Genomic DNA, 14,426 nt, shown 5'->3' with positions numbered 1-14,426 from the left:
ACTGTTGCTTAAATTGTGTTCATCAGGCTACATATCTCTACTTCAGAATGCATCAGAAAAAAATATTGCAAACCAATGATTACTAGATTAATAAATTTCAGTTTCATATAACCAAATTACTTTTAACAGTTTTCTCATAATTTTAAATTTATTGATATTCAGCAGAGTAAGAGCTGGTCAAGTACTACAGAATGTACGAATTTTCATTTAAGTTTGGAATGACTATTTGATTTAGCCATTTTCTCTTTGTCTTTCTTTGTAGTTACTGTTCATGAATATTCAGATAAATGTGGTTTTCTGCAGAGTAATGTCACTTTATTTTTTTTAATAATGTTCTGGTCAGCTGCAGGAGGACTGGGAGACCAGTATAGAAGTTTCATTGGGACAAGAAATGCAGCTCTCTAGATGACGTTGGAAAAAACATCATTTCTAGAAAGATAATGTCAAAATTGATTGCCAAATGTTTTCTTCCATTTTTCTGTATCCTTACATGATTGCCTTAGTAAATTTACCACTTAAAGGATTTAGGATATTCAGGCTCAAAGAAAAGTTCCTGTTATTTGAAATCTATTTACTGCTTTCCCTTATCTCTCAGTGAATAACTATGAATCTATGCCAGAAGCCAAATCATATGATAGAATGTCAGACACACAACATGAATAATTCATGAGTAACTTACTGTGGAGGAATCACCAACAAGCCTGGAAGAGCAAAAAAGGTTTCAGCTCTGTCCTCCAATATTAACAATAATCAGTGAAGTACCTGATTCCAGTCACTTAGCAAACTTGACTGGCCAACTGGTATAGGCCTTATCTTTAGTATTTCTTGCATGTACTTCTGAAAATGGCTATTCCAAAGCACTTGGCAAGTTTTCACAACATCTCGTTGACAGATAGTAGCATTACTTTATGAGTGACTCACGAACAGTAAAAAGATTCACGTAACAAATAATTGACCAGCTTATGATAACACTATAGTCAAATTACAGTCTTCTCAGAAACTGAGTTCATTTCATAAAAATCCATAAAAGCAGATTCTTTTATCTGCCAACAGAAAGTAAAAATAAATCAACCCTCTTTGCTTTCTTATATTGCCTATACCTACGCTGAGCTGTGACAAAACAAGCTGAGTTTTTATTCAGCATGTATTTATAATTTTAATTTTTACCCCATGTTCAAAACTGTGAAAGTTTTGCATTGGAAATGTAAGAGATCATATGTATCCCACAAAAGTCCCTGTATGTAAAAAGCTCTGCATCATTTTGTAAAACAATCTGTCAAGTTTTCAGCTGCTTTAAATCAATCTTTTTCTTAAATAAGTTTACCATTCTGGTAATCAGGAGAATACAGCATTCTACATAGTCAGTAAATAATAATAACTATTCTGTTATCCCTAAATATAAAACAGACTTCACATTTTAAGTGGTATTCTTATAAGTTTACTGTTATACTCTGTAGTTACAACTTAATTCTATAATTATGTTGTTTCATAAAAAAGATAAATTCTCTTTCCAAAGTGAATATAAGATAGATGAATCACTTGCACCAAAAGTACAAGTAGGTACTTGTAGGGTACAAGTGGTCCATAGTCTGTGTTTTCCTTGAGCACAGAAGCAAATTTTGCCATATTAGAGGCATTTAAAATATCTGTTAGCACACTGAATTCTGAGAAATTTTAATACTTTCTACAGTGAATCTCAAAACCAACTCCACCCAGATGCTGGAAGGCAAAGTAAAGAATTGCTTTAATTTAATTTAAATTTCTGTCTTATGGTTTATATTCTCATCTCAATTAGTGTACATACTGACCAGTCTGCAAACTGAGATTTGAATATACCCATTGCTTTTTGTTTAGCTTTTTAGTACTTGCAATATAATGCTTTTGCGCTAGTTCTGAATTGATATGCTACTTGTAAATGTAGAATAGTAAGTATACATTGCTTTGCTGATTTAGAGAATTAAGTGACAATAAAGCATGCATTTGTGTCTAATTTCACAAAATAAAGCATGTCATGCCGTGCTTGATTTATTAGAGAAATAGTAGAAGGCAGCAAACAATCTGAAATCCACTTGCACTTTCAGTTTTGCATGCCTTATGCATATTTCTGGCTGATGGCTTTAAACATTTACTGTATTTCAAATTTCCAGTCCAATTTCATAACTTGTAAAACTAAATTAGAGTATTTGATGTCTTAACTATCCTCTAAAATTCAACGCCTATTCTTAGATTCCCTTACCAGGAAAGCGATAATGAGGCATTTTCAAGAGTAATCCAAACTTCATTAGTAGAAAAGAAACATTTCTCATATGAATGAGTTATAAAACATAACATCAAGTGTCTGTCATTACAGATTCACAATGAATAACAGGCCATATATTTCTGTTTTATGTAGGATAACCTTTCTTCAGCTTGGATGGGGTGGACCAGTGGTTCCTCCCCTTATCTGTATTATGGGTACAGTATTTCCTCCTTTTCTACCCTTAATGATTACAGTGTGACTAATCACTACATTGTGTATTTAGGGTTAGAAGGAGAGACAATCTTATTTGAGAATCCCAGTAGGAGCACAAATAGATTATATATGTTCACCCTACACCCCCTTCTTAGTTGCTTTAAATCTTTGGAAATAATCCTTTGACTTTTCTGATGTTACAGAAATAACAAGATAACTTTTGAGAAAATCGGTTGTTATTTAGTTATCTGAGTTCTTTTTGCAGGAGAAAGGTACCTCAGCTATTTTTAGATTTTCAGATGCTTTTTTAACTGAGATAAAAAGTGGTTTTCTTTAAAAACCTGAATCTGGCTTTTGCATTGTTTTGGAAAGGTCTCTGTTTTACTCTGTTACTCAATTTATATCTACATACATTCAAAAATATCCCATAGAAAGTTTTGAACGTTATTTGTAATACATTAAGCACACACCAAAGCACTACGATCTGAATAGTCACAACTATAGGTATTTATATAATTGCAGTTTAAATTTTTGCATAATTTTTAAACCCCTATATGTTACATTAAATAAATCACTCCAAATGTATATAGATAATACAAGACATCATAAAACATATACAATCCTTTCTTGGAATCTGAGTTCAGTCTTCTTTGGCCTGTGTTGGAAACTAGTTTTTGTAATTTTTATAAAATGCCAATAACAGTATTATTTTTATAGTATCTTTCTTGGAGTTTACAAATGTCCTGCAGGAGACATGTCAGTGATATAAAAATTTTGCAGTCACTATCAGATCCTTAGAAAAATCTGGTTCTTAGACTACAACCCTTGCAAGCAACCAACTGTAGGAGGTATCACAGTGCAGGGGTTTCTGTAGCTTCAGTGTAAATAATGTATCAACATAAACAGCATTCACTGTAAATTCAGCATCTTCTCTCATAGTTAAGAATTATGTATTCACCCTCAAGAAAGTGTACTCACTATCTTCTGCAAGTTTCTCTTAAATATAGAGGAATATATTTTGTTGATCAAAAGATTATGCACTGTGAAGGTTTTTTTGAGGACTGCAATTTTATTCATTACCTTTGAGTTTTAAGGAAAGTCTATTTGAAGTGTTAGGTCTCATGAAAGACAATTAAAAAATTTACAAACTTCAGTGGAAGAAGACTCTCTGTAGATGTTCATAGATCATACAGGAAATATCTTAGTATTTTGAGACTTTTCTTAGGCTGTAATTCTACAATTAGAAGATAACATTTGAAGGAGTTTCTGTTATAATTGAAACTGATATGATTTTTGTCTGAATTTGTGTTTGTTGTATCTTGAAGAAAATCCTTACTTTTACAATCAAAATTTAATGAAATTTGAATGAGATACATAATATAGCTTACATTTTAATTAAAAATGTTAAAGAACACATAAAGGTCAATAACATTTCATTTATGCAACAGGAAGAGCAAAAAGTTTTTTTTTTTCACTGCATCCGGTGAAATTCTAAAATATTGTTCCTACATCAAATAAGTACTCTGTTTTCCTGCTCGTGTGTATTTACAATATTTACCAGGTCATCTCAAATGCAGCCAAACTATTTATTGCTTGGGAGATAATTACGGTATTTCATCATACAGTATGTTAAATTATATCTTTTCTTCTATGTTGTCTTCAAAAGTATTTTGTTATATACTTGATTTCTGGTGAGAAACAGAATCAAATCTGCTCCACGAACTCCAATATTTTGTTAAATCCAACAGTGTAGCTTGCTTTTAATAGACTGTCACATGAATGAGAAATGCTTCTGTTGCTACTTTAACAAAGTTACATTTTCTTATAAAAGCTAGGACAGAACTGCAGAATCATTGAGGTTAGAAGAGACCTCCTGAGATCATGTAGTTGAACCTCCCTGCTAACAGCTCTAACATTCCAAGATATAAACTCACCACTCAATAGCATGAAATTTTTCCAGCACAAAGTGTTATAAAAATAGTTTGTGCATTAAGTGTTTGAGAAAGTATTTTGCTTTCTTTGAAGAAAAATTCTCTATCATCAGAAGCATTCTTCAGTCAGCCGCACTTGTACAGTAACAACTGGGGAAAAGTTGAAAAAACTGCAGTTGTTAAAGGAGTGATTTTTTTTTCTTCTGAGATCTTCTATCTCTTGCTTCAACTTTATTTGTTCATTCCTATCAAGATTAAGATTTAGTTGTACCTCCTTGTCAGGTCTCTCTGATTCTTTCCTTCTGCCTGTCTTCTCTTTGCATACTCTCAGTTATGTTCATATTTTTCTTTACAACTACTGCTTTAAATGGTAGTTTTCTAACAATTTTCATCCTTTATTCCTAATACAGTCTTCATTTCATTCAAAAATTGAAAACCTTGTCATAAATCTTATCATAAGTACTCAATTTTTGTCAATTGTTTCATATATGAGGTGCTTCTCATGCCGGTTCTAACACTGAAAAAATGCATTAATTTCTTTCATGAAACAAACTTTTGTGCTTTTTTCTTGATTTAAATAATTTTCTAGTCTCACTATCATAATTTACCTTTTCATACTTTCTTTTTGCTACATTGTAGTGATCTTGAATTAAGGATAAGCATTAGTTTGCTAGAGCAAGATCTGAGTTTTATTTCTTTGCTTCTAACTTTTCTAAACATTTTTCTAAGTGTTATTTAATTCTGAGCTTACATAATCATAGGTCATGTAGTTAAGAACAAATTATATGTACGTATATGGCATTAGGGCAAACTGTGTAGCAAAGATGGCAATATTCTAGTTCTTTTACTATGCACTTTTTAAAGGCAGAAGCCATAAGATACCTCTAATTTCGGTTGGAAAAACTGGAGAAAAGACAAAGCCAGACTCTTCTCAGATGCGCACAGTGATGGCAAGAGGCAACAGACACAAGCTGGGTGATAGGAAAGTCTTATTTGATATAAGAGTTTTTGGTGAGGTTCTGTTTGAGGTTTTTTGGGGGGTGATATTTGATTTGGGGGGGGGTTGTTTTTGGTGGGGTTTTTTTTGTTTGGGTGTGGTGGTTTTTTTTTATAGTGAGGTAAATACTGGAACATAATTAGTGGACGTAGATAATGGGATCAAGTGCACCCTCAGCAAGTCTGCAGAAGACGGCAAACTGAGTGGTGCGGTTGACAAGCCTGAGGGACGGAATGCCATCCAGAGGGACCTGGACAAGCTGGAGGCCTGGGCTGGTGTGAACCTCATGAGGTTCAACAAGGCCAAGTGCAGGGTCCTGCACCTGAGTTGGGGAAATCCTCAGTATCAACACAGGCTGGAGGATGAAGGGATTGAGAGCAGCCCTGCCAAGAAGGACCTGAGGGTACTGGTGGATGAAAAGCTGGACATGAGCTGGCAATGAGCCCTCACAGCCTAGAAGGCCAACCGTATCCTGGACTGCATCCAAAGAAGCATGGCCAGCAGGTCGAGGGAGGTGATTCTGTCCCTCTGCTCCATTCTGGTGAGACCCAACCCAGAGTACTGCTTCTAGCTCTGGAGCCCTCAGCACAGGAAAGACATGGACCTGTTGGAGCAGGTCCAGAGGAGGACCACAAAAATGATGAGAGGGATGGAGCACCTCTCCTGTGAGAACAGGCTGAGAGAGTTGGGGTTGTTCAGCCTGGAGAAGAGAAGGCTCCGGGGAGACCTTACTGCGGCCTTTCAGTACTTAAAGGGGGCTTATAAGAAAGATGGGGCAAACCCTTTAGCACGGCCTGTTGCAACAGGACAAGGGATAAGTTTTAAATTAAAAGAGGGTAGATTTAGACTAGATATAAGGAAGATATTTTTTACAATGAGGGTGGTGAGACACTGGAACAGGTTGCCCAGAGAGGTGGTAGATCCCTGGAAATATTCAAGGTCAGGTTGGACGGGGCTCTGAGCAACCTAATCTAGCTGAATATGTCCCTACTCATTGCAGGGGGGTTGACTAGATGACCTTTAAAGGTCTCTTCCAACCCAAGCTATTCTATGATTCTATAGATCACACATTCATATGAACATGGTGCACCATCCTGATTTCTGTTTGTGGGACAAAGTTATGAGAGTTTCTCACAAGAAGTCCATTAACATAAAATAGAGAGGAGTAATTAATTGAAAATGAGAAGGCTGGAATAACTTGGATGAATCTATATTTTTAGATTCACCATAGTTCCTCCCTAGAATCATTATCTGCATCATGTGAAGTAGGTTGCACTTTCTCTCACAGAAATATTTAATTCTCATTAAATGGTAGCTGTTAGGTTTGAAAAGGGAGAAAAAATGTTTTCTTGTGCATGAAAGTGTGTACTTACATATAGATCATCATATTTGGAGTAAAAGAGCTGAAATCTAAACTTGATTTTGACAGTTATAATTTACTGTTTCACAAGGTCAAACCCAGGGTTTTTTTTAACTCCTACCCAGTTAAGAACCTCTGCCAATGAGAAAGAATTAGGCCTATTTTGTTAAAGATTGTTTTCACTTTACTTAGGGATAGCACATTGCTGATCATGATCTCAGTGCTGTCTGTCACAATCTCTCATGATGATAATGAACTCAAATAGTTATCATCAACTGGGCATCTTCTAAATGAATTATTTTAAGGATTTCACGATTTTAATCTGAATTATTTAAATGTTTAAACTCACCTTCACCCTTGTTAATCTTTGCACAAACCTGGATAGTAGCAAATTTCATCACTGCACTGATGGATAATCTCATAATTGATGAAAATTGTATTTGCTGAGATTTTTTATGTTGATTTTGTTTGTTGATTAAGACTTTATCACCACTGATTACCCTGCAGGTCCACGCATTTCCTCTTTTTACCTGACAAACCAAATGAGAAAATTGAAGGAATTGCACGTTTCTTAAGGTACTTCTCTTCTAGAAATCTAGTGCTGTGTTTTACATCACACTGCATACCTACAAATTTCCAGATTATGTTTATATATACAATTTTAGTAGTGAAATGCCAGAAACTGCCATCTCATAAACTCAAAGCCACCTATGATCCCCAAAGTGTGAAAAGGTTACTAAGAGATACTCTCCAAGACTTTCCCCATTCTTCATAGATACAATTATGAGATTAATTTCATCCCTGAGGACTGAGGAGCCATTCAAGTATTTTGGGAGGAAGGTACTTTAAAGAATTCTTGGGAACACTTGCTTTATACTACCTACCTTTGCATTTCTAATTACCTTTCAAAAGGGTTTCAATAGGGCAATTGATACTTTGGATTTGGTTTTGCAGTGCAATTAGCAAAATCCGGCGTTTGGGTTTGATTTTTTTTTTTTTTTACTTCTTTGATGTAGGGGTCTTCCTTCCTATCACAAGGACATAAAAGAGCAGAATGGGTGCATATCTCTCTTAAATTTGGTTTGCATAACAAATTTTTTGATTGCATATCACCTTATGAGCATCTGTCTATTTTTGTAAGCACCAGTCTTTGGAAAACACCATTATTTGCATAGAGAGAAGTTCCTATTATGTATTTCTGACTTGTCTAATAGGAACATGTGCCCATGCTTTGTGATGGGTAAACTAGAAAATGCATAGCAGACATATGATAGAGGATCCAGTTATAGTGGAAAAGCTGTCAGTTAAAAGTACATGAAGAAGAGCCATACATTGAATTCAAGCTGCTGGATAGCTGATCTCACTGTGATGGTGCTTGGCCTGTGAAGGTCCAGTGGTATGCTTATGCTGCCATAATACAAATAAATCAGCTGATGCACTGGGTCTCTTATAGCTGTTGATTCATGAATGCAAAGAGCAAGGGATGATAATTCTCAAGACAGAGGTTTGTTCCAATGATTCCTTGCCTTGGACTATCAGATAATGCTAATTCTTTTGATTCAGGTATGGGCTTTCTTCATGGTCTCCCTCAGATGCTCTTTTGACCTCCTGATTGGGAAAGCTACTGTATTCCTTATGTCTTTTCCTTCCTAGCCTCAACTCCTCCATAATTTAAGAGACAATACACCTGTCTGTTACCTGATACCCACTACCTGGTCAAGTTAGTGTGGTTTCAGCATCTTCCAGCCTTCCTTGTGTGATGTCCTCGAAGTCCTTCACTATGAGAACATGCTAAACTCCGACGATGTATGTCACCTGAGCCTCCATTCTTGTCTACTCACGGCATACCTATCTGCTCATTCCAGCAATCTTTCCTCTGTGGTAGACCAAGAATCTAAACCAATGGCTACTTGCTCACTTCTTCATCTTTCAGTGCTCTCTCTGGCACCTTTGTGTCCATCTGGGCTTTGGCCAGTTGAGCAGGGGAGATTCATGATCTTATGGCAGATGTTCTTGCCTCATACTTGTTCAAGACAAGGCAATACTCATAGCTTACTCTTAAATCCTGCCCAAGGCATTGTCAGTGTTTTGTTTGAGTCAGGAATGAATTCTCCTATTTTGCTATAATGTGGCTTATGCTACTTATGCTATTGTCAAACTCCCTCTGCATGCTGCTGTCTTTGAACAGCTGGCTCTTCAATCTTCGTACTGGTAAGAGAATGATGAACGGCTTTTTGTAATAAGCACCATCTGAAGCCTACAGCTGTGTGACTGTACAGATAGTCACTTAAAGAGAAAGAAACTATTCATTTTTTTGGACATATGTATTCAAGTCCACAATTTGTTCCTCTTCCTTGGAGTTTCTGAAGGCTTTCTAAGGCTTTCACAGCTACCAGGGAATCGAGTACAGGAGGAACATGTCTTATGGTTGTTAGGGTCATATAGCATGCATAGAAGATAAGGTTTGATTTCCATAAAGGTCCTGGTGAAGTAAAAATTATTTGGCTTTCTGTATGTGAATCTTACGTGAGAATGTACATGTGGAAAAAAATATGAGATAACGGTTAAATAACCTCTATAGCCTTTGATGGACTCCTTCAAAGGACTCTGATATGAGATCTGGCACATCAAATCTGTGGAAAAATTTTCATGTTTAAGCCTCAAATTATGAAGCTGACAACATCCAAAGTGGAGGCAAAGTACTTTGTCATTTTAAGTAGGAATAATGTTCCAGACACTATCCTGTAATCTTTCTTTCCACCGCAAATATGGTAACTTCCTCCTCATTTGCACCAGGGACAGAGTTTGGAACTTCTTCACAGAAGCTGCAAAAGTTACAGAAAAAATGGATAAGTACTACGAAGATTGCTCCTGGTTTGTTTACAGATTTCAGGAGGTTCTGATATATCCATTAGTCAGGCCCAATGTAGGCATTCCTGGAAAGCTTGTGGCTGCTGAGGTCCCAAGACCTATTGAAGGTATTTTGCTGTGGGGACTACAATACATTTACATCTCACTGTGTGTTTCAGATATGTGTCCCACAGCAAAGCCGAATCCAGAAAAATTCCATATATTCTACTTGCACAGCATGGATAAGCTAGTATTTTGCGTAATCTTCATTCTATACATATGCACAGCTCTGGTAGCAGAACTGATTTTTTTTTTTTTTTCATTTTTTTCAGTTGCTGTCTTCTTTGGACTGTTGTCCAAAAAAAGATACAAATAGCAACAACAAAAAACAACTGGACTACTGATTTGTATTGACATAATGTCATATCAGCCAGAAGATAAGACAGACAATTAGCATTGCAGTAATTCTTTTATCGTATATATCTGATGTTGGAAGATAAATGTTATGAAAATGTAAACGTGAAAAAATTGTGTATATACATGAAATATTGCTTTTTTCTAGAGGAGACATGGTTTCCCACAATTTTTTTTTTTCCCCTGAATGAATACCGACTGAGATGTAAAATGGTCTAGAGCCCATTTGTATTTGTAGGTGTCAAGTGTTGCTTCTCACTTGCACTTATTACTATTCCACCTACCTGAAGCTATAGGAAGATGAACAAGTGGAATCAGCTTGGACTTTTGCAGCTTGCTCACCGGAGTCAGCCTGACCAACAACATCCCAGCCTTGAGGAAATGCACAGGGAATTTAAACAAACAATCAAACAACTCTGCAAACATATTTTTCCAATTAATTGGCATTATATTCTATATTAAGGAATAACAGAAAATAAGCCCAAAAGAACAGCTCCTTTTAAAATAAAAAATACTTTTAGAATCACATGCATCTGATCTAGATTTGAAGAATGAGACAAAATAAGAGCTGTGGTTGCCAATGTTCTTTTAACCCACTACAGACTCTTTTCAACAAGATGAGATTGACTATTTTTATTTGCTAAATTTTTTAGCTCAGCAAGGAATGCTAATCAATGTCTTTTCTGCATTCAGTTCACTTTTCAATTGGTTCTCACTTTTTTCTGTCCATTTGCTGTAACTTATGTGTGTAGGTGTCATGTGTGTATGTATGGGTGCTATCTTGGACATATATTATGTAAGCTAATGTCCTGGTTATCCTGATATATCTCAGCTCTTCCTAAAGCAAATACCAAAAAAGTAAATGGAAAACACACTGATAAAGCAATTGCCTCCAACTGTATGTGTTGAAGAAATTAAAGACATCTTCCTAAGGTGGACTTTACAGTCAGCCAAACATCTGACCAGCATGTAAAAATGAAGTTTTACATTATAAATATGATAGGGCAAAGGCTCAACAGTGGTGGGGCAAAAAAAAAAATCAAAAATCAAACAAAAACAAAACACAAACAGAAAACAACTTCTAAAAGTTTTAATTTTCTTTTCTTCTTTTCTTAAATAACCTTCCAGGGGGACTGGATAGCTCAAGGGGTTGGTAATAGGATACAGAGCCTTTCATCTCTAGGTCACCAGTTCGCATCCAGGCCAGGTCAGTAGTGACCAAAAATTGTTACCATTTGATGGATTTTCAGTGACCTATATGAAATAAGTTGTTGGAATCATTGTTGGAACAGTTTCTGGAAGCTGTTCACTTCTTATTGAAGAAGATGTGGTTGATCTTTTGGCAGTCTCAGTAGTGAGACTGCATTACCTGTTCATCTAAAGATGTGAGACACACTGATGGCATTTTGTAGAAACATTTCTTTCTACAACTATTATCAATTCATAATTGTTGCAACAGTTACCGTAGCTGTTAGTATTCTGCTGGCTGTTCTGGATCTGTGCTGTGGTCCAATGGATCTCAGGGTTCTTAAAAAGGTAACTGCTACAGGCACTCCATTCATACAAAACCATTCTTAGTGTGGGCACAGGTAACCTTAATTTATTTAAGCTGCAGGACTAAATCCTCATCTTTCTTTCTTGACATCTTTATTTTCAGGTTTTTCACCAAGATTAAGCAGAGGAATTCAATCAGTATAACACATCCAGAACATTTTTATGGGTGAAGGAAAAAAACCCCAAAACCCGAAAAGGATAAGACAAGCCCTAGCTGGCCTAGAATTTCAAAGCAGCAATAGCATAATACAGTGTCATAGATCAGGTCAGACTTGGAATAAATTCCAGAATCATTGCATTCCTAATTTTTATGTTGTTCTCAGTTCTATCAAGCCAAGTGGCAACAGATTTCTTCTCCCCACAGGATAGTAAAAAACATTACCCTCACTCCTTTGAAAATGGTTTCCTACGTTCGGAATATGACTGGGACCTTGTTAGCCTTTTTAAACACTTTTTTAAATAGCTAGCTTATGCATACATCACCTAGATACTTCACATTTTTTATAGTAGAAATCTCAAAAAGCAAGCATGCTTCTTTTGAAGTTATCAAAAATAGAAGCTGCCAAGAAAAGCTAAATTTAAAAAAAAATCATGGTTTTATAAATGACAGAGATAATTCTAAGTTACACAAAGGTCCCATTTCTACTGTCTGGCAATGGAGGAGAAGACCCTTAGAATGGGAGGAAAATATGTCCTGAAAATAACATTTTCACCTGAGATCTCTAAACAGGTCCTAAGTCCTGGCCATAACATTTGGGAGGAGGAGGGTGCTGAGCAACCAGTAACACAACCACAATACTCGGCTTCCAAAGGCCTTCAAGAGGCTGTGACATACAGGTAGTAAGATTGAGCAGCTCTGAGCTTGCTCAGAATTACATTGGTAGTGGGGAAGATCCCTCTATGTTGCAGAAAGCAGGGAACAAAGATGGACTAAGACACCTTAATACACCCCAAGTATCCACGTCAATCCTTTCCTGTCTGACTGCAGGAAGTGGATTACTGAGAATCAGAGCCCTACTATATATTTTGTTTTACCTTCCTACAAGATCCTAAAAGTTTTACAGAGAAAAAAATTAAAATTTAAAATAAAATATAACTTGTAAATGAGACCTGGTATTGGATACTTAAGGAGAAATGATTGCTCAGTTATTAGCCAAACAAATATCTCAAAAGTTTTGATAGCTCTGACAGACACATGTGATTTATTACTGTATATATCAGAAAAATACACTTTTTATCTACATAAGTAATTATTGACATCTTGCCTGCAAGGGGCTGAGAAGGCAACTGGCCAAAAGTACTTTAAAATGCAAAATCAAAACCCCTAAATATGTCCTTGATATATATGTCCTTCTTTAGATAAATGAAGGGTATTACTGACTTAAACTCAATACATGAAACAATAAGACTGGAGCTTGAAATAAATTATGTTGATTCAAGTAGACACATACTGCAAAACTGTCTTGCTTTTCTATACAAAGAAATTAATCTTTGTTATATTCTTGCATGGAACAATAAGGCAATAAAGATATGTATGTAATTCCTGCATAGTCCTTTTAATGTAGAGCTGAGTTTCTAGATTCATGGCATTTGTGTTTTCAGCTTAACTTTCAAAGCTGTTGGTCAAATCTACAGGTTGCCATTTTTCTTTAAACATTTTAAAGCTATAATATGCTGTATTTTTTTGAATTTTATTATGTCTGTATTTATCTTTAATACATTTGTCTTTTTTATATAGAACATGTCAGTGTCAGGCTTCATCTTATTGCTACTAGGTCTTCTCTTTTGTTTTTCTTTTAATTATTTTAATTTTATCACTTATTTTCCTTTCATTACATGTTCTAATGTTAAGTATTTAAAAGAACAGTGCAATGTTACAGTTATTAATGTACTGCTTTAGCATTTATATTATTAGTATTAGTTTCTGAACAAGCATTTATTAAGCATTGGTAAAACAGTACACAAACCTTTATTGCTGTAAATATTCTTACACTCTTTTCTTTTTTCCCCTGTATTTGTGTACTAGGTGGTTGTGAATGCCCTTTTAGGAGCAATTCCATCCATCATGAACGTGCTTCTCGTTTGTCTTATATTCTGGCTAATTTTCAGCATCATGGGAGTAAATCTGTTTGCTGGGAAGTTCTACTACTGTGTTAACACCACAACTGATGAAAGGTTTGAAGTCGACCAAATCAACAATTTTAGTCAGTGCGAGGAACTCATAAAAAACAATCAAAGTGCCCGATGGAAAAACGTGAAAGTAAACTTTGATAATGTAGGATTTGGGTATCTTTCTTTACTTCAAGTAGTAAGTGATCACTCTTTATATACCTCTTACTGTTTATATGTAATAGTGAAAAGCAATTCTAGCAACAAAGACAAAAAACATATTTATGTGATGATTTTTACCTCTAGCTTAGTAATACCACTGCACTGCTAATTGATTACTCTTTTCATAGTAAGTAGCAAATAGAGCCTACTAAGATGAATAAAGAATTTTTAGGACATCTGACAGAACAAGTGCTATTATTCCTATTTATAGCTTCCTTAGTCCTTCAGCCCCTTCTAACCTTAAGTTTCTAGAAATACCTAGGAATGGTATTCAGGTCTCTGAATACTTTAAGTTTTACTGTTGCTGAAAAACAAAAATCTGCATTGGTGTGATTAAGTGGCAAAGAATTCCAGGTAGGAAATCCCATCTCAGTGATGTGGCTGCCACCACTGCAGACTTATGTCATCTAAAAAGAAATTTCTCATTTGTAAGAGAAACCAGAAAAGAAAAATATCATTAGATACTATAATCTATGAAATATTTTCCCTGCTGTTTCTGTGCATAAGCACCCAGTGGAGTTCATTTAGCAAAAACTG

The 14,426-nt window shown here is 35.5% G+C and overlaps 1 protein-coding gene across 1 annotated transcript in view; it reads left to right on the top strand.

Moving 5' to 3' along the window:
* LOC309406182 (sodium channel protein type 1 subunit alpha) overlaps positions 1–14,426 on the top strand; it is a gene marked incomplete at both ends in the record, with an annotated part of 67,922 nt that overhangs the window by 43,022 nt on the left and 10,474 nt on the right. Inside the window, one exon of the mRNA XM_082001265.1 lies at positions 13,585–13,866. Coding sequence (XP_081857391.1) covers positions 13,585–13,866 — 282 coding nt within the window. The remainder of the gene's footprint in view (positions 1–13,584; positions 13,867–14,426) is intronic.

The sequence above is a fragment of the Phaethon aethereus genome (genome assembly GCF_964289735.1).
Source record: "Phaethon aethereus genome assembly, chromosome: 6".
Classification (NCBI taxonomy): Eukaryota; Metazoa; Chordata; class Aves; order Phaethontiformes; family Phaethontidae; genus Phaethon; species Phaethon aethereus.
Note: the sequence above shows the minus strand (reverse complement) of the source record. Positions and strands in the feature narration are given on the sequence as shown.